The sequence below is a fragment of the Chiloscyllium punctatum genome, chromosome 15 (genome assembly GCF_047496795.1).
Source record: "Chiloscyllium punctatum isolate Juve2018m chromosome 15, sChiPun1.3, whole genome shotgun sequence".
Classification (NCBI taxonomy): domain Eukaryota; kingdom Metazoa; phylum Chordata; class Chondrichthyes; order Orectolobiformes; family Hemiscylliidae; genus Chiloscyllium; species Chiloscyllium punctatum.
Window position 1 is genome coordinate 83610870 of NC_092753.1, and position 26286 is coordinate 83637155.

The 26286-nt window shown below is 40.5% G+C and overlaps 1 protein-coding gene across 2 annotated transcripts in view; it reads right to left on the minus strand.

Annotated features, from left to right (window-relative positions):
- The window catches only part of ttc3 (tetratricopeptide repeat domain 3), a 129326-nt gene that overhangs the window by 53512 nt on the left and 49528 nt on the right, over nt 1-26286 (minus strand). For both annotated transcript variants that reach the window (XM_072585683.1, XM_072585682.1), the window contains exons 12-22: nt 22249-22408; nt 20238-20289; nt 15925-16036; nt 14457-14609; nt 10270-10350; nt 8897-9009; nt 7217-7343; nt 5073-5195; nt 4708-4809; nt 2133-2225; nt 534-598 (exon numbers count right to left, since the gene is read on the minus strand). In XM_072585683.1, the coding sequence (XP_072441784.1) occupies nt 534-598; nt 2133-2225; nt 4708-4809; nt 5073-5195; nt 7217-7343; nt 8897-9009; nt 10270-10350; nt 14457-14609; nt 15925-16036; nt 20238-20289; nt 22249-22408 (1181 nt within the window). The remainder of the gene's footprint in view (nt 1-533; nt 599-2132; nt 2226-4707; nt 4810-5072; nt 5196-7216; nt 7344-8896; nt 9010-10269; nt 10351-14456; nt 14610-15924; nt 16037-20237; nt 20290-22248; nt 22409-26286) is intronic.

The following is a 26286-nucleotide window of genomic DNA, read 5'->3' on the forward strand; positions in this document are numbered from 1 at the left end:
ATGCAAGATTGACTTACAGAAATTTAACTATGCAAGTGCCAGATATTGCTGTAAAGCAAATGTAATTTAAAATATGAATGTAAATAACTCTTATCAAAATTAAAAACGGAGAATACAGCCAAAATGCAACAGCAATATGTCAATGCTTTATACAAAAATGGAGTTCAGCCAACATTCAAAATCTTCCAACAAGACCGCAACAATTTATGCTAAGCAAAACTTTTCAGCTGAACACAAAATTGAAATTAGACAAGCGGTGAAAAGTCACCTTTAGAAATAAAATGCAAAAAATGTAAATGTAAAAATTTCAAAACTTTTTGCAACTTAAGGTGAACAGATAAAGTTAGCTCTTTAATATCAAGAATTAATCACTAACAGGGATCTGGTTTTAAATGCAAACTGGGCTTCCTTTACTCTGACCAGAAGAAAACCAAAAGGTAGCACAATCCATGTGTATCTAGTTCAAACAGCTATTTGTGGTATCACACTTAAAAGCTTGTGGCTACTTGTGACAGGTACAAAGAAATCTTTACCTTGAACATTTCTGCTTCACAACTGTTTTTGCAGGGTCTTTGCTTTTAGTTATTTTAATCTCAAACTGAAAAAAAATACATTTAGTCAGGATAAAGATATAAATGTGCACCTTTTCTGTTAAAGGATCACTAACAAAACATTCTCCAATGCTCATATATAAGTTGCTAGATAAATAGCAACATTCCATTTCAAATGAACTTAAAAATACAACATTGTCTGCTTTGGACACCAGTAGACAACACTGTAGATCAAACAGTCAAATATAATTGGGGTGGAATTTTACTGGTGCATGCAAGTGTGTCGGATGGGGAGGGGTCAGGAGATTGAGTTACATGACATCATTAGGATGGCTTTGTCAGAGAGTTGGACTGTCACTGGAATTAGCAATCCACTTCAACAAGATGGAAAGGCAAACAAAATAATTAAGTTTTACTGAAGAGATGCGACAGCCTCCCTTTTGAAGCTGCGCTAGATCTCCTTTTCTCAGCAGTGCTCTCCCAATGGGATCGTCAGCTAGCTCTCCTTCTCTTCATCCTTCCATGATCTAATGCAAATTAATTGACCCACAGAAGACTGCTCCAGAAACTAATCCAAGAGGGGTAGGAACCCAGAAGTACTCCAAGCACCTAAATGTTTTACACAAGTAAAAGTAATTCTACAGGTGTGCCTGAGCTTTGTTTGTGCCCTAATGTTACTTGAAAGAATCCCCAGCTTATATTAAATGTTGTCCCACGATGTCTGTGACAAATAAGACCAGTGGATGTCAGGAAAATAAAGTTAGGTAAGCATCAAATCTATCAGAACTATAAGTTCTCCAGCCACTGTTGAGAGGGTGTGTGGAAGTAAAGGTCAGGAGAGATGAAGATATCTCTCATAATTAGGTCTTCCTTCAATACCTTCATGGTGAATCTTCCTGACATGCTCACTGGCATGCCTGATGATACACATCTTTTCTTTGGTTGCTTCCCAAATTCTATCTGCTGCTAGACCTCATTGTGTTCTTGGGTGCGTGCAGTCTCATATCTATCTGCAACTTTGTAGGTTGAAGAATGCTTTAAAATAATCCCTGAAAACTGTTCAAATTAATCAATGGCATCCTTGCATCTTAATCCATGCACTGGGCTGGATACAGTGCTCTCTTCTCCAACATCCTATTCCAGTCACACTTCATGAAGAATGATGGTCAACTGACTGTCATAATGCCAGCCCTCATCTCACCCCTAGGGAGTGGTAAGCCCTCCTGAGAGAAGCTTGATGCTTTAGCTGTTTCTGGTGCTTAGAAACAGTTTGCAACCATCCTCTTTCTGAGGTAATTTATGAAACAGTTCCCCTGATACTGGTCCCAAGGGCACTATACTGATTTCCTTTTGTTTTTCTCTTTCAACTCCCCTCACAACTTATCCCACCTTCACAACTGCCTGTTTCAGTCTTCCTGCCTCCTTAACATAAAGCTGCTTTATGCCCCTTACCTGTTTGACCCAAATAACTAACTTAGTTGTTTACCTCCCTCGAGAAAACAATAAAAAAAATGAAACACAATGATTGTGAAAAATAACTTCTTTCTTTGCCTAAGGAGATCTGCTTAAGAAAATCCTTACCTCGCATTTCACAAGACCTTTTGAATTAAAGATAACAATTTTTGAAATCTGTCCTCCACAGTCAGGCGTGAAACATTGACTTCTGAGAAATTCCTTCAAAATGAAAAAAAATGGTCTGATTATGTTTAAAAGGAACACTTTAAAAATCTGATCTATTAGGATTTATCTGTAGTCCACTAAAGTTGAATTCCTTAAAACTTATTTCAAATTTGTACCTGAGGTTCCTGCCATGGTTCACTTGATAGCCATCTTTGCTTTAATTCATAGTTTCATAGTAATAGAAGCAGGAAAAGGCCATTTGGCCCATCGGGCCTGCTACACCATTCATTAAAATCATGGCTGATCTATCCGTTGTCTCAGCTCCTCTTCCGTGCATTATCCCCATAATCCTTAATTCCCCTATTATGCAAAAACCCATTCAACTGTGTCTTGAATATATTTAATGAAGCTGCCTCTACTGCTTCCTTGGGCAGAGAATTCCATAGATTCACTACTCCTTGGGAAAAGCAGTTCCTCCTCATCTCTGTCCTAAATTTATGCCCCCTAATCTTAAGGCCATGTCCCCTAGGTCTAGTCTCACCCACCAGTGGAAAAAACTTGCATACCTCTACCTTACCTATCCCTTTCATCAGTTCTATGTTTCTATAAGATCCCCTCTCAATCTTCTAAATTCCCAGACGGCTCAAACTCTTCTCATAGGGTAATGCCCTCATCTCCAGAATCAACCTGGTGAACGTCCTCAGCACTGCCTCCAAAGCCAGTATATCCTTCCTCAAATAAGGAGACCAGAACTGCACACACTACTCCAGGTGCAGCCTCACTAACACCTTGTACAATTGCAGCAGAATCCCCTTGCTCTTAAATTCAATCCCTCTCGCAATGAAAGCCAATATTCCATTTGCCTTCCTGATTACCTGTTGCACTTGTAAACCAAGTTTCACCGATTCATGTATGATCACGCCTCAGTCCCTCTGCACAACAGCATGCTGCAATCTTTCACTATTTCAATGATACTGACTTACTATTTTTACTTTCAATGTGGACAACCTCACATTTACCGATACTGTACTCCACGTGCCAGATTCTTGCCCACTCACTTAACCTATCTAAATCTCTCTACACACCCTCCACATCCTCTGCAGTTTGCCTTTCCAGTCAATTTAATGTCATCAGCAAACATGGATATGTTAACTTGGTATCCTCTTCCAAACCATTTAAATATATCACGAACAGTTGTGGGCCCAACGCCGACCCCTGCAGCACCCCACTCACCAGTGATATCCAACCTAAGAAAGCCCATTTATCACAACTCTCTGCTTTCTACTGGTTCACTCTATCCAAGCTAGTACATTCCCCGCAACTTCATGTATTCCTATGGAGAGTCTTTCATGAGGCACCTTATCGAAAGCCTTCTGGAAATCCAAGTATACAACATCCACCTCTTCCCCTCCATTTGCCACGCTTGTTAAATCGTCAAAGAACTCCAGCAAGTTTGTCAAACACGAGCTTCCCTTCCTGAAACCATGCTGTGTCTGCCTGATGGAGCCCTGTCTACCCAGATGTCTTCTTTAATTTTCCAGCATTTTCCCGACAATAGATGTTAAGCTAACTGGCCTATAGTTACCCGCCTTTTGCCTTTACCCTTTTTTAAACAGTAGCATGACATTCACTGTCTTCCAGTCCACTGGGACCTGCCCAGAGTCCATTTAAATTTGGTAAAATACCACTAACGCACCTATTATAACTTGCATTATTTCTTTCAGCACCCTGGGATGTATTCTATCAGGACTGCATCTATGTTTAGTAGGAAACTTATCTACCTTTAGACCCTCGAGCTTGCTCAACATTAGTTTAGTGAATATAACTGAATTGAGGTCCTCACCTTCTATCGTATCCTTAACATAATTTTTAGCATGTTAGACACATCATCCACTGTGAAGAATGACACAAAATTGTTACCTTATGGGTTCAAGTGCCACTCTAGAGCTTCAGCGCAAAAAATAAAGACACAGAGAGAATGCTATCTTAAGTTCCAACTTACTAAAATGCAAACCAAGGTCCTCCCTGCTTCTCATTGGATGCAAAGATCACATGGCATTGCTTTGCAGTGTCTCAGTGTCATTGTCACATAACTATTTGTGACAGTTTATTCGCATACTTGTTTCCAATTTTCTTATGTTACAATAGCAATTATAATTTTATTCAATTGGAGAGACGCTAATTACATAGCTTGAGGGCACCACCCTACTTCAACAGTAGGACAAGGTAGTACGCAGACTCCATGAGCCACTATAGCACAGAGATTAAATCTGTGCAGTTGGCACTATTCTGTGCTATACTTCACCATATCTGCTAATCTTGAAATGGAATTTTCAGCAAAAGCTTGGATGGGAATAAACAAAATTGTGACTTCTTTAAGACAAATAATAATGGACTGAGAACTATTATGAATGCAATCCATTTCACTACTGTAAAATTCAACTAGTCATCGGTTTTGTGCACAATCTCATCCTTGTTCATATTCTTGCAGAAATCCCACAATATGCATTCATCACCATTTATCAAGGGAACTAACCTTGTCATTTTTATCTTCAAAGGAAGCTGCTTTCAATTTCTTCCAGCAATTGATGTGATATCCCACACAACACTGGAGGCAGCACATTACTTGAATAAAACCCTGGAATATGAGAATCGAAATTATCAATAACATGTATTGTAAAGTTAAATAAATTACTAATTTCCTGCAGGCACAGTGAATGGTTACTGACTCAGCTGAAAGTACAAGATCAAAGTACACAGCATAATTGTGACTTAGCAAAAATGACTGTGTGCGCGCCCCTGGCTAAGTCAGCATTTGTTCTCATTATTCTTTCTTAATCCTGGAGGACTGACCAATTAAAACCACTTGGAATGTGTCAGTTGCACCTTAAAATTCATTACCTTAAAATCAGGGTCTGTGAAGTAGATCTGGACCTTAGAATGTCCCTGGCAATGTTGATAGCGGCAGATTGCATCGGGTACTGGAGGAAACCGGCATTTCTCTATGTATTCTTCCAACATAGCCTAAAAGATAAATTTACATGAAGAAACAACAACTTTACATTGAACATTTTTAAAGTGCAACAGAAAATCATATTTAGAAACTAAAATAACTGCAGATGCTGTGAATCAGAAACAAAAACAGAAGTTGCTGGAAAAGCTTAGCGGGTCTGACAGCATCTGTGAAGAGAAATCAGTTAACATTTCAGGTCCAGTGAGTTCTGAGGAAGGGTCACCAGTCCTGTAACATTAACTCTGATTCCTCTTCACAGATGCTGACAGACTTGTTGAGCTTTTCTGACAACTTTTGTTTTTGTGTTATAAAAATATATTTGTTTTAATTAGGAAACTTTAATGATGAGCATGGTCCACAATGCAGGATAACACAGGGATGAGAAAGATGAAAAGTGGCAAAACAAGTGGATAAGATGGTAAAGAACCAAATAGCAGACTTGCCTTAATCGGGCAGGGCATTGTGTATAGAAGGTGGCAAGTCATACTACAACTATTTAAGACTTTTCTTAGTCCATATTTGGAGTCAATGTGTGTTGTTCTGATCCCCACATAGAGGAAGGATGTGGAGGCTTTGAAGAGGATGCAAAAGAGGCTTGCTAGAATGTTAACTGGATTGGAATGTATTCACTACAAGGGGAGGTTGGACAAACTTGGATTGTTTTCACTAGGGGCTCTGGCTCTGGCAGTATATAATATTATATGTGTTATGGACAGTGTGGATAATTGGAGTCTTTTCCCCAGGGTAGAATTGTCATATCCTAGAGGGCACAGGTTTAAGGTGAGAAGAGCAAAGTTTAAAGGAGATTTAAGAGGAAAGTTTTTTTTAAAACACAGAAGGGGGTAAGTGCCTGGAATATGTTGCCGGGGAGGGTGGTAGAAGCAGAAACATTTGTAAAGTTTAAGAGACATGCAAACAGACACATGAACAGGCAGGGAATAGAGAGACACAGACCATGTGTAGCAGATAGGTTAGTTTAAAATAGCATCATGATTGGCACAAACATGGTGGGCTGAAGGGCCTGTTCCTGTACTGTACTGTTACATGTTCTAGAAAGGCTTAAAAATTAGTGATCAGAGACAAAAAGCTCAAAGCTTTCTGCAACAAGAAATCACAAACACAATAAAGCAAAAAGTAATTACCAAAGTAATTTCAGCATAAAGATTCTGAAAATTTTTACATTCTAAATGCAACATTAAATTCTGAAAGTACTGAGAGATAAATGCAGTTTGGTTCATTTTTGAACTCTAAATCTAATAGCCATTTGACTTGGTCAGAATGTTAACTTTCAAATATTATGCTCAGAGCTGTTGTTGATATTGGACAAGTCAAATCCCAGAATTAAACCTGATAATTTGGCTAATGTGTGATCAGTCATATGAGATTGTGAATGTACCTTTAAGAAAAATTTACATGTTTATTGCATGAAAAGAAAAAAAGGAATGCTGCGTACAGAAGACAATTTGGAAAGAGCTCATCATAGACAACATTAAGAAAGTTTCAATCCTTTTCCCAGCAATATCCTTTACAGAGTCAACCCCAGTGAAGTCTCAATCCTATTGCCACTTTAAAATGTTTTACTTAACTGACAAGGTTGCAGTGCTCTCTTTTGGAAACTTTCTGCACATTCTCAGTTTCTCCCTAAGACACAGGTTAAATCTGACTCTGTCTTTTCTCACTGATCTCTAAAATCAGCTTAAAACTTCTGATGGCCTGGACTGCTAAAAGAGTTTAAGACCTCCTTCCAGCTCTGATAGCCTTCCTGCTTGACGACCCTGGTCACTTGATGCTGTAGATCATTAAAAGTTTAAGGTTGTAAACAATTAGCAATTATCACGTTTTAGTAATTTAGTTTAAGTCAGATGCTTTCTTAGAAAGGCTGTTTTGAATTCTCTATTCAAAAGTTACTTTCTGACTTTTTTAAAGAAACAAGACACTTTCACAGAACTATGCAAAACTTAACCCTAATCTGGATTCCAAGTTCCTAATTAACAATAATATATTGTATTGCAATGTATTTAAAAAGTGTTACCTTTAATTTTTCAGCCTGTGTTTCTTCAATAACAACAGTTGTTGTGGGCCATGTTAGTATGCCTGGAACAATCTTACGGTTTACCATAATTAAGGATTTAGTGAAAGGATCTAAAGCATCAGCAAATCTGGGGTAAAAATACAATGGAAATGGAGAAGAATCAGTTGAAACAATGTGTTTCAAAAAGTAACAGCCACTTTATAGGCAATGGATTTGAGGGTGGAAGGAAAGAACAAACAAACAATATGAACCAACACAAAATAAGATATGAGGCGGGACCAAATTTACAATAGAAGACTCAGTGCAGGTCAAATCTGAATCAAGTCTAACTTGTGCACCTGCTTCCACTTCACAAACTTTCGCTCAGTCATTAATTACTAAAGCAAAACATTTCACCAAAGTCTCTAGTGCCCAAAAGATAACAAAAGCACATAACCTTCCTTGATAACGCAAAAACAGAAAGATATCAGTAGGCTATTGATTTTTTCAGATTGGTTCCAGGGGCAAGAGCGTTGTCTTATGGTGAGAGATTGAATAAGATAGGCACATACTCTCAAATATAGAAGATTGTGAGGCAAACCCCTGGAAATATAAATTTTGAGGAGCTGTACAAGGTAAACACAAATAAGTTGCTTCCCCTGGTTGTGGAATCTAGAACGTGGGAACATAGTTGACTATGAGGACTGATAAGGAGAAATTTCTTCACACACGGTTGGGAATTTTTGCAATTCTCCACTCCAGAATGTTGAGGATGCTCCATCATCAAATTTCATGCTCAAATGCAGAGTTATGCTTTGGCCATCCCTGAAAGTTTGTCGTAATTCTCAGCATACCCCATGATGATATGCAAGACACGACCCTAAGCAACAGAACCATAACAGATCCAATTCACATGCAAACCAGGATCAAACATGGCTGTCTCATTACATGAACTCTTGATCAGTGACTGCATGACTTGATCAGCTCTGCCATATTGTCTGCACGCTTGACTTGAGACTCCTGAGGCAAGGAGTGTTGACATGGCAAGAGAGCCCCAAGAGGACAGAAGAAACACTTTATGGATTCTCAAAGCCCCTTAAAAAAGTGCAATTTTCCTATCAACAACTCGTAAACAATAGTCCAATACTGCTAAATGGAAGGTACATATTTGGGAAGGATGTGCACATCCTGCCACTCCAAGATCTTAAATGAAGTGCCCAAAACTGAACATAGTACTCCAGATAAAGCCTGATCAAATATAACTTCAACTTTTGTAAACACGCTCCTAGAAATAAAAAGGCCATATTTCATTAGCCTTTTAAAAGATTTGTAGCATTGCATTAGTCTTAATAAGTTGTGCAGTGATGTCTAAACCTCATAACTCTCCAAAAATACTTATTTTCTTGCCATTATGAACATATTCTCTGAATCTTTATCACAGGCAAATTAAATACCCTCACACTTGCCCCCTCATGAAATTCGTTCACTGCTCCCTCACTTTTTCTATGTCCTACTGTAGCTTTCTATTCCATCTCCACAACTTACCCCAACTTTATATACAACTCTCCTTTCCTTCATCCAAAATTATTGATACGAATGGTAGAAACCTGAGATTCCAGTAAATCCCACAGGACATTATACTTTGTCCATCAAACAGAGGTCCCCCATGCCACTTTCTATCAATGGATTTTGCCCACCAACCTGTTCTGTCGGAAGTACACTTTGCCCAGGCCGTAGAATGCCAAACAATCAAGCCGCTGCTCTGGGAACTGCTCCAAGATTTTATTAAATTGATTTTCAGCCTCAGTCAGCTCCTACATTTAGGTAAAGTACAAATTAGTGGTTCCCAAATAGAATGTACATAAGAACGACAGCTACTAAACATTTACTGCAAACGCCTAATGTATCCCCTACCATGTAAGTTTATTGTCACAGTTATGCTGGGGGTCAGTCCATATGACATGGAATGTTTGATGTCAGTTACAAAACATTTCGGTTCTTTAAAGGATATTAATGTGGGTAGATACTCAATAGAAAAACAACAAAAACAAATTGTGTAGCCATTTTTTGATATTGCTTATGTATGCAACATTATACACTGTTTAAGATTTCATAAGTGATATTAGTCCATTTCATCTCTTAATAATAAATTACCTAGTGGTCACACTTGACAGGGAGAGCCTGTATCTTTTTCTGGTATTGCATTTGTAAGTGCTATTTAATGCGTATGTCAGCAAATGAAACTTTTTTGGTTATGTCTGCTTAATAAGTGCAACCAAAACAATGAAAGATGAAGTTCATTTTTGTAAAGTTACTTGCATTTGCATTTTTCTCCTTTGGGTTGGTTTGTTACATGTCTACATGTTCTTCCTGCATTTATAGGCTAAATCAGCATGTTGTAAGCGATTTTGTAAAACAAATATTAATATTCTGTATCAATTTCTGTCTGTTTTTTAAAGAGGTGGTAGGAGTGGGGGTTGGAAAAAGAGGTCATCACTTCTTCATACAGGTAATACTCCTAATTCAAGGCAGAAATTGCATTGTGGATATTTGCACAGGACTCCCAAGTGTGTCTCAGTACTGAATATGCTAAATAGAGTGCTACCCAAGGATTCAGGTGAGAGAGAGAGAGAGAGAGAGAGAGAGAGAGAGAGGAACATGTGTGAGATGCTGGTGATGGTGTCAGTCTCATTGGTGTAGGGGAGTAAAGACACTAAGTTTTATCACAAGTTGTTATTCCACAGACTTATGTCAACACAAAACAAGTCCCTGTGTGAGTGTACTTGGTGAGGTCACGTGGCAAGAATTATCATAGGACTGAAGAGCATACTAGTATCCAATGTTTAGTTTCAAACACAAAAAATTGTCATTGAAGTCAGATATTGATATATTAATGGTAACCATTGCACTACCGTCCACAAGAAGAATGCCCATGTGGTCCACTTATTAGATGGAGTTCTGGCTCAGTTACTGATATAATGGTTTACTTCCCACAAAATACATTTCAAACATGCTCACTTACAGTAATAATTGAGAATTCTCAAAAAGGAATCTGAGAAAATTATGGCTCATACCTCAGGTAATCCAATACCAAGGAGGGCACAGGCATGACCATAGATAATTATCACATATTCACTAGTGGACAAAGATGCTTCCTAGAAAAGGAAAAAAAATTAATAGCTAAGTATGTTGGAAAATAGGAGCTCTGGTTTGTACCTAATAGATTTCTAAACGTAATAGATTTCTAAGTGCAGATGACATGGGTAAAAAAAACTAAGTATGTATCAACTTTAACCTTATGGCTTCAAGACAGACTCTACAGTTCTCAAGTCCTTGATCAAATCAACATCTTTATACTAACAAGTGCTCCCAGAAATCAATACATGATTCTTGAGCATAACACTGTTAACAATGAATGCTTATGTGGCTTGGTTTTTAATCCTTTGAGATGACACAAACTATCTTCTCTCTTTGATGAAGTTGTCTTGACATCTCACAATTGATTGGCATAGTTTTAATTTTAATCTTATTGGTTTTAGATCTTCTATGTAATTAGCTCTGATCATAGGAACAAAGGCATCAATTGCATGTTCACATCTTACCTGGGATATACATTATTGCTCTAGTCATAAGACTTCTCGATTAAGACATTTATATTTCAATCTAATGGTTCAAGGGTGTGTCTTGGGGGCCAATTAAACATTATCTCATGTTGTTCACTTTACAGTAGTGCAAAATCTTCTCCTTTCTTTCAAACTTCTGGGGTCAACATTTTAAAGTTATAGTCATTGAGCCTTTTGAAAGGTTCATATACTGATTCCAATAAATTGACCTGTGGTATGAAAACTTAATACAGTTATCTTATTGAGGTTGGAGCTTGTAAAAAGGAAAATGCCATAATACCATCTAATGGCAGTCTCTCCTACTAAATATAGGTTAAATCTTTGATTAGGTACAAATTCCGATCAATTGTCTTACTAAGGTGTATGCCTTAGTACATTGCTGTAGACTCAATACATCTAGTTGGCATTGAATTTCAGCTATTTTGCTGAGTGCAGAATTACACTGAGTTTAAAGTATCTTCCAAATTATGTACTGCCTTCTCTAAGATTGCCATTTCGGAAGGGTTTAAACTAGTTTGGCAAGGGAGCGGGAATCAGTGCTACATATCTGAGAAGGGGCAGTTGGAGATGGAACTGTGACAGGATGTAGTGAATCTATCGGGAAGGTTTCTTACATGATGAAACAAAGGGATTGGTTGAAGTGTCTGCTTTAATGCAAGGAGTGTCAGAAATAAGAGTGATGAACTTAGAGCATGGATCAGTAGTTGGGGCTACGATGTTTTGACCATAATGGAGACGTGAGTTCCACAGGGGCAGGAATGGTTGCTAGATGTTCCAGGATTTAGAACATTTAAAAAGAACAGGGAGGGTGCAAGAAGAGGAGGAAGTGTAGCATTGCTAATCTGAGAGTGCATCACAGCTACAGAAATGAAGGTTGTTGAAGAAGGTTTGTCAGTATGGTATAGGAACAGCAAGGGAGCAGCCACCTCATTGGGGGTTTTCTACAGATCACCTAATAGCAGTAGAGAGATTGAAGAATGCATGGGCCGGCAGATTTTGCAGATGAGCAGGGGTGTTTTTATGGGTAATTTCAACTTTCCCAATATCGACTGGAATCTCCTAAGTGCAGACGGTTAGATGGAGCTGTTTTTGTCAGGTGTGTTCAGGACGGCTTCCTTATTCAGTATGTAGACAGGCTGACGAGGGGAGAGGCCATTTTGGCTTTGGTGCTTGGCAATGAGCCAGGACATGTGTCAAATCTCGCATTGGGAGAACACTTTGGTGATAGTGACCATAACTGCCTCACATTTACCATAGCCTAGGAGAGGGAATGGAACAGTTACCGAGGGAAGATATTTAATTGGGGAAAAGGAAATTATGATACTGAGTCAGGAGTTGGGAAGTACAGACTGGGAACAATTGTTCCACAGAAAGGGCACAGCAGACATGTGGAGACTGTTTAAAGAGCAGTTATTGCGAGTGATGCACAAATTTGTTCCTCTGAGACAGGTAAGAAGGGGTATGATGAAGTAACCTTGGATGACGAGAACAGAGGAGCTTCTCGTCAAAAGGAAGAAGGCAGCTTACGTAAGGTGGAGGAAGCAAGGATCTAGCACAGCTTTGGAGAATTATTGGCTTGCTAGAAAGGTGTTCAGAAATGGACTGAAGAGAGCCAGGAGAGAGCACGAAAAAGGCTTGGCAGGAAGGACTAGGAAGAACCCAAAGGTATTTTACTCATATGTGAGGAATCAGAGAACAATCAGGGAGAAGGTAGGGCCGATCAGGGATATCGTAGGGAACTTGTGCGTGGAGTCTGAGCAGATAGGGGAAGCCCTAAATGAGTTTTTTGCTTCTGTTTTCACTAAGGAATGGGACCTTGTTGTGAATGAGAACTTTGAGGAGCTGGGATACAGTCTAGAACAGATCAAGATTGATGAAGTTGATGTGCTGGAAATTTTGGCAAGCATTAAGTCCCCAGGGCCAGACCAGATTTATCCTAGGCTGCTCCGGGAAGCGAGAAAGGAAGTTGCTAAGCCATTAGCGAAGATCTTTGCTTCCTCACTCTCCACAAGGAGGATTGGAAGGAGGTAAATGTTGTTTCTCTTTTCAAGAAGGGTAAAAAGGGAAATCTCTGGTAATTACAAACCAATCAGTCTTACATCTGTGGTCAGCAAGATTTTGGAAAGAATTCTGAGGGATAGGATTTATGACTACTTGGAAAAGCATTGCATGATTAAAGGCAGTCTGCATGGCTTTGTGAGGGGCAGGTCATGCCTCACAAATCTTATTGAGTTCTTTGAGGAGGTGACAAGAGAGGTCGATGAAAGACGAGCTGTGAATGTGGTGTATATGGACTTCAGCAAGGCATTTGGTAAGGATCCCCATGGTAGGCTCATTCATAAAGTCAGGAGGAATGGGATACAGGGAGATTTGGCTATCTGGATTCAGAATTTGTTGGCTGACAGAAGGCAGAGAGTGGGTGTAGATGGAAAGTATTCTGCCTGGAGGTCAGTGGTAAGTGGTGTCACGTAGGGCTCTGTTCTTGGGCCTCTGCTCTTTGTAGTTTTTATAAATCACTTGGATGAGGAGGTTGAGGGGTGGGTTAGTAAATTTGCAGATGACACAAAGGTTGGAGGTGCCGTTGATAGTATCGAGGACTATTGCAGGTTGCAGCACAACATAGACAGGATGCAGAGATGGGCTGAGAAATGGCAGATGGAATTCAACCTGGATAAATGCGAAGTGATGCATTTTGGAAGGTCGGACTTGAATGCTGAATATAGGATTAAAAACAGGATTCTTGGCAGTGTGGTTGAACAGAGGGATCTTGATGTTCAAGTACAAAGATCCCTCAAATTTACCACCCAAGTGGATAGGGTTGTTAAACATATGGTGTTTTGGCTCTTATTAACAGGAGGATCGAGTTTAAGAGCTGTGAGGTTTTGCTATAGCTCTACTATTCCCTGGTGAGACCACACTTGGAATATTGTGTCCAGTTCTGGTCGCCCTACTATAAAAATGATATAGGCTTTGGAGAAGGTGCAAAGAAGGTTTACCAGGATGCTGCCTGGACTGGAGGGCTTGCCTACTAAGCTTGGACTTTTCTCTCTGGAGAGAAGGAGGAAGAGAGGTGACCTGATTGAGGTATACAGGGTAACGAGGGCATGGATAGAGTCAATAGCCAGAGACTTTTCCACAGGACAGGATTGACTGGCATGAGGGGTCATAGTTTTAAGATATTAGGAGAAAGGTATACAGGGAAGGTTCGGCAGAGGAAGATTCTTTACGCAGAGTTGTGAATGCATGGAATACGTGGTGGTGGTGGAAGCAGAGTCATTAGGGACTTTTAAGCAATTGCTGGACGTGCACATGGATAGCAGTGAGTTGAGGGATGCGTAGGTTACATTATTTTATTTTACATTAGGATTAATCCTCGGCACAACATGCGATGGGGAGTATTACACCATCAAAAGATTTGCGTACATATAAATGTACAAGATTTATTGTTAATACTAGTTTAAAATGCAATCAGTTGTAGTAACAATCTTCCATTGTATATGAAATTTTAAAACCAATGAATGGCACTGATATTTTTCATGTATTTAATACCATTTTTATTCATTCCAAAGTATAGAGACCAAATAGCAAACATTATACTCATGCTCCTTGGAACACAGGCAGAATAATCATAAACTTACCCCTAGTTTTTCAGGATTCACTAGGTTCAGCACCTTTAAGAAGGCATATTTTGCATTGTGGGCACGCTTGTCTGATAAGGCTATATGCCCATCATGAATCAGAGACTTCAATTCATTCATCATGCTGTTTGAGTTATTTACAGGCATCAGCATCTAACAAAAGAAAACAATCAATCAGAGGCTACCACCTTGGCATCTTCAAGTTTATACAGTACTTTTGCTTTCAAATTCCTATATGGTCTCATTCCTCCACCCCTGTCTCTGGCAATTCAAGTTCCACAGCCCTCCAGGACATCTGTGCTCATCTGACTTTAGCCAATTAGCATCCCAAATGTTAACTGCATCAACATTGTTGATGCCTTCAATTACCTTGGCCCTAATCTCTGGAATTCCCTCCATAACCTGACAGCCTCTCTAGCAATCTCTCTCCCTTCCACTAAAACTTGCCTAAGACCTAAAAATTTGCTGAAGGTTTTGGCCTTCTGCTCTAACATCACTTTATGATGTCAAGGTTTTATTTTTGTACGGTCTTGTTAAACATTTCAGAACATTTTATTATTTTAAAGGCTAGAATATAAATTGATGCCCTTGACTACCCTTCACATTCACTCTGTAGTTTAACAGAAACCGAAGGTGCAATCAATCTGCACCAATATACAACGTAAAAAAGGACAGAAAAAGTACCATACATTTTTTGTTGGCAACACGTTCTGACGTAAGCACAGCATTTCTGGTTGCTACTCCTCCCTGGTTTCAATGAAAGATGAGGGAGCAGATTTTCAATACCAGCAGTATCAGACATTATCAAATGGCCACCATCTCTCAGGTTCAAGAAGGTGCACTGGAACTGCCAGTCACTGTCAGACTGCGTTCAGCAATGGGGACAGTGTTTTGCAGTGGTGCTCACACTTAAGGTAAGTCGAGAATCCTATCTGTGTCAGGCTGGCAGGCCCCAGTGGGGTAATGTTGGGTTGGGTTGCAGGTGAATAAGAATTTGAAGGTCATGAGAGTATATGCTTACATTTAATCAGCCATGAACCTAATTGGCAAAACCTGCTGGGCCTGAACCTCTCTTGCCATGGTTAAAAATTGGAAGCTCTCAAGTAATTAATAATTAGCTACATAAGAGCTTAGATTGGCCGCCAGATACCTTTCGTCACTGGGAAGATTGCAGTGGATGGCAAGGAGGTGCTGAGAACAGTACTTATGATGTGATGCCGAATTTTACAGCCTTTTCCATTGTTTGTCAATACACCCCTGAGCTTTGGAGAGATATTTAACACCTTTGTAAAGGTCAGAATGCATACAGCAGATCAATTAAAATGACAAATTAGACAGTATTATGAGTATTACCACTGCCATAATTAAAAGATCTATTTTCTATAATGTGCTTAGATTCTAATATTACGAAGTTGCAGTATGAGTGTTTAGTCATGCAATAATTAAATATTATGTTGTGTTTAGTCACCTTTTCTGGATGGTGTGGAAGACGTGATCTCATTCCATTTCTTTCCTGGTTTCTCTTGGCCTCATTCTTGTGGCTTTCAAATACTGGCTTAATTGGTACCTTTGACTGCTCTCTGGAGAAAATAGAGTTCACAAATATTATGATTCCAGGTTACTACTGGACAAGTCAGGTGCCAGAATGCAATCTAGATCGATAGTTTTTTTTTGTTGCATACCATACACAATCCAGTTTGCTTATAATAATATGGTTATTAAGCAAAAGAAAGAAAAATCAAGTAAACCAAATGAAGCTATCTCAATATATCAGTTTGAAGGATATCAAAGCACAGAGCAAAACAAAACTTCAATTATACCTCAACATCATCACTTTACAGTTAATCAAAATCCACAGAAATATTTCTTCTCTGTCCAATATATCTGATTTAACCATTCTCTCAGTTCCTGTCCTGTGAACATTTCCCTTGAATATTCACATTATCAAGAATATCAGCATGTTCAGCTCTGAATAATCTGCAGAATTCTATGTGAATACACAAATTAAAATCCTCGCACTAAATTATTCCATCAACAGTTCTTAATCTCCGTTTCTGCAATACTATACTTGCATCTAATTTCAGTCACGCTGTCTTCAAATTCAACCCAAGCTTTTGAACTGAACTTTAAAAAAAAAACGTTCTTCCTATATTTTGCTAAGTTAACGGCTTAATGTTTTCTCACTCCAGCTGTAAACCTCCACAGCAAAAATAAAATTCCATACTAGGAATCCTTTTAGTCATTTGCTGTCTGACACATGCTGGTTTAAAATCATGGCTCTGGAAAGACTGATCTGATTAATTTTTAACCCCTTCATAAAAACAAACCAACAGGCATATTTCACTAGTTGGAAATTCAAAGTCTAAAAATGATATTAATATTAATAAAATCACACACTTTTCATTATACAACAAAAGCATAAAAATATGAAAAGAACTATGCTCCTTGTGTGTTTAAAAGGACCATTATGCGCACATGAACACATAATGGAATAGAAAACAGAATAAGCTAGAACATGTATTGCTCAAGTTAAAATAAAGTTGGATAACAACAGAGTATATTGGATTTCCACTCAGTGAGGAACCAGATGTGCACAAGATTTTAACCTCTCCCACACTTAACCAATACACAGATTAAGTAAACAAGCTAGTCAACATCAAGATATCTACATTGACAATTCTCGTTTCTCGTGCTTTAATTTTATTCTGAGCACTTGCTTAACATCATTAATTAGGGACTGAAAGCTCAAGTTTATCTCAGTGACAGCAGAACTAATTCATCAGTCTCACCACTGTTGAAATCCCCATCACTATCCTGAAAGATAAACTGAAATAAGCCAGCCACATAAATACTATTTTGTTACGATCCCAGCTAATGTTAGTAATGGACAAGTTGGATGCCAGATTGAAATCTGGCTTCACGAATCATTTTTTAATTTAATGAGGTTGTCGCTCACTGAAACACTAGCATGCAAAACAGATGCTGTATCGTAACAATTAAAATGTTTATAATGCAAAAGAAATTAAGATAAAACAGAATAAAGCATTTCATCTACATAGAAGAGCATTCAAAACACATGGCAACAATACAATTCCATCTACCCCAAGTCCATTATTCAACAAACTTAAACATCAGAAAGTTATAGAGTCACACAGCACAGAAACAGAACCTTGGGTCCTACCCGTCCATACCGACCAAAATTCCAAACTAAACTAGTCCCATTTGCCTCTACTCTTCTCTTTATCACATCTATAAGTTTGACTTAACTTTTTTTTTTACAATTCCAAGTCTTGATAGTTTGATAGCCTTCCTCTTGATTTTTCACACAACTAAGTCTTAGACTTTCTCATCTTCAAATAAGCCCTTCAGGATTCTAATCAAATAATTTTACAATAGATCTTTCAACGAAAACCCTTACACTAAGGTAACCTATTTCTTAACTGTGCTGAACTAACTCCTTTCTTCAGAAGAAACTGTTTCTACACCTACCTTCAGGTAGGTCATTCTGTGAAATGAAACCAAAAGCATTCCAAGCTCTGGGCTAAAGCGAAAAAAAAAATCTTGTTCTTCCAAACTGAAAGCAAGCTAATGCCTTTCAATTTTTATCCCGCCCAATCATATATCATCATGTCACCATGGCCCAAATTATTATGGAAATGCCCAGTTGATGTTACGACCAGACAAGTTAGATCCCCAACAAGAACTTAGCTGGATAGATCATAATTTAAATTGTAGATTTAACAATAAAAGAAAAGTTCATTAACAGCAGAAACAAAGATAAACAAGAAAATAACCTATTCCTTTATGACATAGATTCTAAGATTTTTAATCTCAAGCATTCTTTACAAACTGAATAGAAAAACAGCTTTGATTCAAAATCAGTACATCCTGGTACAGTTTACAAAATGCTGTAATTATCAAAACATCTCTTGTAGTACGCTACAAAGACTTAGCCTAGCTTATTTCCAAGGGAGAAAGAGAGAAGTTATTTTTTATATGTGGTGCTGGGCTTGAAGTAAATAAAATTTCAACTCGTCTGCTGGAACTGCAAGTAACTCTTTAATTATAATCATGCTCATGAGCTTTCCTTCCAATACTATACTATCCCAGATGGAACTTCAAAAATTTAACTTCACCTCATTTCCGCCAATTGTATCCCAATACTCTGACTGGGATTAATTACAGCAACTGCTTATTTTAATACAATTTACTTTCTTTAAATTCCTTTTCTTGGGAAGAATGCTCAGTGTATGTTACTTCATCAAGACTTCTCAGCACTTCTAAGCTTGATACATGCTTCTTTCTCGAATGTCTCACCAGCAGTGAATAAAAAAATTAAAGTCAGAGTCTGAAAAATTTTTCCCATCATCCTTCTGGGTAGTTCCCTATGCATTCTAGGTAAGAGCATCTTGCTTAGAATTATGGATATTGTAGTTTTTTTTTCCACAGTGCTGATCAACAACTCCTAACACAACATATGTTTAACTTCAAATTCCAAGAACCTAAACTTGCAGTGAACAATGTTAAAATGTGTATTACATTTATTTAAATATGTATGTCAGTTTCATCACACAATGCAAACAAATTCTCATCATCACTCCAGAGGCTAACTGACACTCTCTCAGGAATATCAGTTAATCATTAAATCTCCTCATATACATTAACCTAATCCACATACCACTAGTTTAAAATCCAAACTCAAAAATAAATGATATCAATATGTAAATCTCACACTTCATATCACATGGTACAAAAACATGTTACATGCTCGGAATTGCATGGCAAGTAACTTGCCTCCTGAATTCCCAAAACATGTACACTATCTAAAAGGCACAATTCAGTACGCAATTGAATACTCTTGTCTCACTATGATGCCTTGCCATTTCCAAAGCACTCAAGAAGCACGACACCATCCAAGAAGAATCAATCCACTTGGTCAGCAGCATCCCATTCACCACATAAATGTTTACTGACTCCAGCATGTTTGCACAGTGACGGCTGTGTATACACCATACACAAGATACATTGCAGCAACTCAAACATGTTCTGACAAGTCTTTCTAAACCTACAACTTTTATTATCTTGAAGGAACACTGTAGGAGATCGACAGGGGTGCCATCACCCACAAATTCCACTCCAAGCTACACACTATTCCAACTTGGAACTATATAACATGCCATTCAGCTTTACTGAGCCAAAAACCTGGAATTCTACTCCAAATAAGACTGAGGGTTTACATGCATTGAACATTCAAATTAGGGAGAGGTGTAGGTGATTTACCCCCTTCAGATCTGCTTTGTTACTTAATAAGATCATTGTCGATTGGATTTTGGCCTCAACTCTACTTTCATGTCTACCTCCCATAGCCTGACTCCGTTCTCGACCAAGGATCTATCTAACATAACCTTAACAATATTCAATGACTCTCCCTGCACTGCCCACTAGGAAAATAATTCAAAAGAACAATCTTAATTGTAGTTTCCTCTCTACAAACCTGAGAGACCTGTTGAGTTTCCCCAGCACTTTTGGTTTATCTTTTCAATTTCCTGCATCTGAAATATTTTGCTTTCATTTCTGAGAAAAAAAAGTTGTAAGTAGCCATCCAATTAACCAACGGTACAACTGCCACCAGCAGCAGCTTTCTTTCCACCGATTGCAACTTTAAACTCAGCTTGTAGTTAAGTTTTATGCTGACCATATAACCTAAATCTCAGACTTTGAAGAGTTTTGGATCAGCTGAGAATAAGGTGCCACATTTCTATACTATCTGAGCATACTTACTTTTTGATGTTTGCTTCTTCTTTTAACCCATCAGTCTTTGATCTTCTATGATCTGAAGAAAAAAAAATTAAAATTAGTGTACATAAAAAGATAGACAATAAAAGGTTTATAATGCAGAATTAATCAGTCTCGTCATTTCTGATTGATTAAGTCATTGAACCAATCCAGAGTTTGCACTACAGGAACGGATTTTTTAAAAATTAGAGTCATACAGCATAGAAGCAGGCCCACTGGCCCACCATGTCTATTTCAACCAACTATCAAATAACATCAATCCCATTTTCATGCACTCAACCCATACCTATTATGCCATGACACTTTAAATGTTCATCCAGATACTTCTTAAAGGTTGAGAGACTACTTCCTCCACCAGCCCCTCAGTTCCATAAATCTACCACCCTCAGGGTGAAAATAATGTTTCCTCAGATCTCCTCTAGACCACTTTTAAACTTTTGCCCACTGGTCTTAGGTATGTCTGTGATGGGGAAGAGATTCTCATTATCTACTCTATCAATATTTGTCATAATCTTGTATATCTCAATTCAATCTCCCCTCAGTTTCTGCTGCAAGGAAAATAAACCCAACCTATCCAGTCTCTCCCAATAACTAAAACATTTCCTTCCAGACAACATTCTGGCGAATGTCCTCTGCACCTCTTTGGTGCAATCACATCCTTCCAATAGTGAGGCAACTAGAACTGCACACAGTATTTCATCTGTTGTCTAACCAATGTTTCATGAAGTCATAACAAGACTTATTTGCTCCGATATTCTAAGCACTAACTAATGAAGGCAAGTATGCCTTAGGGCAGCACAGCAGCTCAGTCATTAGCACTGTTCCCTCATAGCACCAGGGACCTGGGTTTGATTCCAACCTTGGGTGACCGTCTGTGTGGAGTTTGCACACACTCCCCATGTCTGCATGGGTTTCTGCTGGGTGCTCTAGATTCCTCCCACAGTTCAAAGATGTCCAGGTTACGTACATAAGTAATGCTAAATTGCCCTGTTATATCCAGGGATTTGCAGGCTAGGTGGATTAGCCAAGAGAAATGTGGGGTTATGGGGATAGGGTCTGGGAAGGATATTCTTCAGATGGCTGATGCAGACCCGATGGGCTGAACGGCCTCTTTCCACATCTACAATCCCATATGCCTTCTTCACCACCCTGTCTATGGATCAATATTTGTGAAAATAGTAGCATTACAATGACTCAGTTTACACTAAAGTGGGACATAATGATCCAAAATATGAATGTTTAAACTCTGTAAAGTAAATGGAAGTCAGACAGAGCAAGAGCTACAGCAACTGAAATAGGAAATTGAAAACATTTTACTGAAAATGCACATTTCTGAATGCAAAATTCTTAAAATGTTATATTGCACCGGTAAAATACGAAGCATCCCAAAAGTATAATGAGTGATTTTGTAAGACCATAAGGAACAGAATTAGGCCATTCAGCCCATCAAGACTGTTCTAACACTTTATCATGGCTGGTATGTTTCTCAACGCCTTCTCCCCGGAACCCTGATTCAGAGTCAGACATGAGATGACATGTAACAGCATTGTTGTTAGCATCTGTCAAGAAAAGAGACACTCAAAACACAGGTAGACTTTGTTGAATGTAAGTATGACATATGGTTTAAAATAGCTAAAAGCAATTATGACCTCCACCTCATAACTGTAATAGTAAGAATCATGGATCTTCAAAATGTAATTGGAACATTCAGATTTCTGCATCCAAGACAATAAAAATTAAGTCTAATCTATGATTTCCTGTTGAATTAAATACTTAGAATACATACATATCTTGATTAATTTCCAAACACTGTGGAATATCACTGAATAGGCTAACAGGGACTACAACATAATCACTGTTCAGTAATGTGAACATTGATCGAGCACGTGTTAAAAAAGAAAAGAAATCAGTGACAGTCTTTATCAAAATATAGTATGACCAAATGTGGAACTTTTTTAAATTTAAAAGTTATGTATATAAATAGAAGTACTATTACTTTCATCTTGCAGCTTTTTAAGGAACTTTTCTTTCTGCTGAATTAAATCTCGAATTCCATCTGAAACATCTTTGCATAATTCCTGAGCTTTAACATTAGCATCGATGGCTTGTTTGTGCTCTCCCATCGAAAATAAGGCATCACACAGACGATAATGACCCTGACAAAATAAAGTTAAGAATCAAAGTAAGAATTTGAAGCTGGAGTGCTTTCACAGGATATATCGGGGGAGGGAAATAAAAGGGTGTATAACAGCCATTTTCACATGAGCATAGCAGCTTGCCATTTATTTAAACCCAAAAACTGTAACGTGCCTTTCAGTATCACTTTGTATACAAACGTATGAAGCAGTCCATGCCTGTTCACACCGATACTTGGGCAACTGCTGATAAGGAGCAAATAGCATTTGCATCACACATTTAGCGCCAAGTAACGTACACCTTCAACAAAAGAGAAACTAAACATTTCCCCTTGACATTCAACAGAACTACCATTATACCAGATCCCCACCAGCAACATTCTGAAGCAACCAATAACCAGAAACCTTGGAAAAGATCAGAGGTGCGTATTCTGTGGTGAATAACTCACACATCCCTCCACTCACCCACCCCACCCCACCCACGCCCCAAAAGTTACAAGGAATAAGTTGGCAGAGGTTGTGATGGAATATTCTCCATTTGCTTGGTGAGTACAAGGAATTTGATGTCATCTGGAAATAGTAATCCATTTGTTGTTTTAAATATTCATTCCATTCATCAGTGACAGACAGTGGCTGCAAATTGACTCATTGACTAGATACTGGATTAGTGGTGCTGGAAGAGCACAGCAGTTCAGGCAGCATCCAAGTAGCTACCAAAATCGACAATTCGGGCACAAGCCCTTCATCAGGAATAAAGGCAGTGAGCCTGAAGCGTGGAGAGATAAGCTGGAGGAGGGTGGGGGTGGGGAGAAAGTAGCATAGAGTACAATGGGTGAGTGGGGGAGGGGATGAAGGTGATAGGTCAGGGAGGAGAGGTGGAGTGGATAGGTGGAAAAGGAGATAAGAAAGTAGGACAAGTCCGGACAAGTCACGGGGACAGTGCTGAGCTGGAAGTTTAGAACTAGGGTGAGGTGGGGGAAGGGGAAATGAGGAAACTGTTGAAGTCCACATTGATGCCCTGGGGTTGAAGTGTTCCGAGGCGGAATATGAGGCATTCTTCCTCCAGGCGTCTGGTGGTGAGGGAGCGGTGGTGAAGGAGGCCCAGGACCTCCATGTCCTCGGCAAGAGTGGGAGGGGGGAGTTGAAATGTTGGGCCACGGGGCGGTGTGGTTGATTGGTGCGGGTGTCCCGGAGATGTTCCCTAAAGCGCTCTGCTAGGAGGCGCCCAGTCTCCCCAATGTAGAGGCAACCACATCGGGAGCAACGGATACAATAAATGATATTAGTGGATGTGCAAGTAAAACTTTGATGGATGTGGAAGGCTCCTTTAGGGCCTTGGATAGAGGTGAGGGAGGAGGTGTGGGCGCAGGTTTTACAGTTCCTGCGGTGGCAGGGGAAAGTGCCAGGATTGGAGGGTGGGTTGTAGGAGGGCATGGACCTGACCAGGTAGTCATGGAGGGAACGGTCTTTGCGGAAGGTGGAAAGGGGTGGGGAGGGAAATATATCCCTGGTGGTGGGGTCTTTTTGGAGGTAGCGGAAATGTCGGCGGATGATTTGGTTTATGCGAAGGTTGGTAGGATGGAAGGTGAGCACCAGGGGTATTCTGTCCTTGTTACGGCTGGAGGGGTGGGGTCTGAGGGCGGAGGTGCGGGATGTGGATGAGATGCGTTGGAGGGCATCTTTAACTGTGGGAAGGGAAATTGCGGTCTCCAAAGAAGGAGGCCATCTGATGTGTTCTGTGGTGGAACTGGTCCTCCTGAGAGCAGATCCGGCGGAGGCGGAGGAATTGGGAATACGGGATGGCATTTTTGCAAGAGGTAGGGTGGGAAGAGGTGTAATTCAGGTAGCTGTGGGAGTCGGTGGGTTTGTAAAAAATGTCAGTGTCAAGTCGGTCGTTATGAATGGAGATGGAGAGGTCCAGGAAGGGGAGGGAGGTGTCAGAGATGGTCCAGGTAAATTTAAGGTCAGGGGGGAATGTGTTGGTGAAGTTGATGAATTGCTCAACCTCCTCGCGGGAGCACAAGGTGGCGCTAATGCAGTCATCAATGTAGCGGAGGAAGAGGTGGGGAGTGGTGCCGGTGTAATTACAGAAGATCAACTGCTCTACATAGCCAACAAAGAGACAGGCGTAGCTGGGGCCCATACGTGTGCCCACGGCTACCCCTTTGGTCTGGAGGAAGTGGGAGGATTCAAAGGAGAAATTGTTAAGGGTGAGGACCGTTCGGCCAAACGAATGAGTGTGTCGGTGGAAGGGTACTGTTGGGGACGTCTGGAGAGGAAAAAAACGGAGGGCTTGGAGGCCCTGGTCATGGCGGATGGAGGTGTAGAGGGATTGGATATCCATGGTGAAGATGAGGCATTGGGGGCCAGGGAAACGGAAGTCTTGGAGGAGGTAGAGGGCGTGGGTGGTGTCCCGAACGTATGTGGGGAGTTCCTGGACTAGGGGGGATAGGACAGTGTTGAGGAAGGTAGAGATGAGTTCAGTGGGGCAGGAACATGCTGAGACAATGGGTCAGCCAGGGTGGTCAGGCTTGTGGATCTTGGGAAGGAGGTAGAACCGGGCAGTGCGGGGTTCCTGGTCTATGAGGTTGGAAGCTGTGGGTGGGAGATCTCCTGAGGTGATGAGGTTCTGTATGGTCTGGGAGATGATGGTTTGGTGATGTGGGGTGGGGTCATGGCTGAGGGGGCAGTAGGAAGAGGTGTCCTCGAGTTGACGTTTGGCTTCAGCGGTGTAGAGGTCAGTGCGCCAGACTACCACTGTGCCCCCTTTATCCGTTGGCTTGATGGTGAGGTTGGGATTGGGGCAGAGGGATTGGAGGGCTGCGCGTTGTGAGGGTGAGACGTTGGAGTGGGGGAGGGAGGTAGACAGGTTGAGGCGGTTAATGTCGCGGCGGCATTTGGAAATGAAGAGGTCGAGGGCAGGTAATAGGCCAGCGCAGGTTGTCCAAGTGGATGCAGTGTGTTGGAGGTGGGCGAAGGGGTCCTCGGAAGGTGGGCGGGAGTCCTGATTGTGAAAGTAAGCTCGGAGGCGGAGGCGACGGAAGAATTGTTCGACATCACGGCGTGTATTAAATTCATTGATGCGTGGACGGAGGGGGATGAAGGTGAGTCCTTTGCTGAGGACTGATCGTTCGTCCTCAGTGAGGGGGAGGTCTGGGGGGGATGGTGAAAACTTGGCAGGGCTGGGAGCTGGGATCTGGTGTGGGTGTGGAGCTGGGAGTGGGGGCGGAACCTGTAACTGGAGTGGGTGTGATGGTGGGGGGAATGGGTGGAGTCATGAGCAGGGGTGGTGTTCCCCTCAGGATTCTGAGGGGTGAGGATAGTGACAGTGGGGTCTGTGGGGGGCATGTCAGCAGAATGCAGGTGAGTGGCGCTGGTGGGGTGGAAGTGGTGGTGACCACGGCAGTAGGGGTGGCGGAAGTCACTGAGCATGTGGCATCAGCGATGATGTGAAGGGCAGAAGTGATGTCAGGTGTGATGCATGAGGAATTGTGAGGGGTGGAAGTGGTTGTGGGAGTGGCCATGATGGGGGGCAGAAGTGACATCATCAATCAGCGTGGGGGTGGTAGCTGCATCAGCCGCATGGCTTATGGCGTCTGAGTAGTTTCCGAGGCCAGGGGAATCTTCTGGAATGTTTGAGGAGCGCTGGTTATGGAGGTGGGTGGATAAAAGTTTGTTGTACTTACAGTTTTTGATGTTTGAGATGGAATTGAAATACTGTTTGTTAAGAGTATGAATTCTCCTGAGGATGTAGTACAGAGTGCGCCGGTTCTACCTCCTTCCCAAGATCCACAAGCCTGGCCACCCACGCCCTGCACCTCCTCCAAGACTGCCGTTTCCCTGGCCCCCAACGCCGCATCTTCACCATGGATATCTAATCCCTCTACACCTCCATCCGC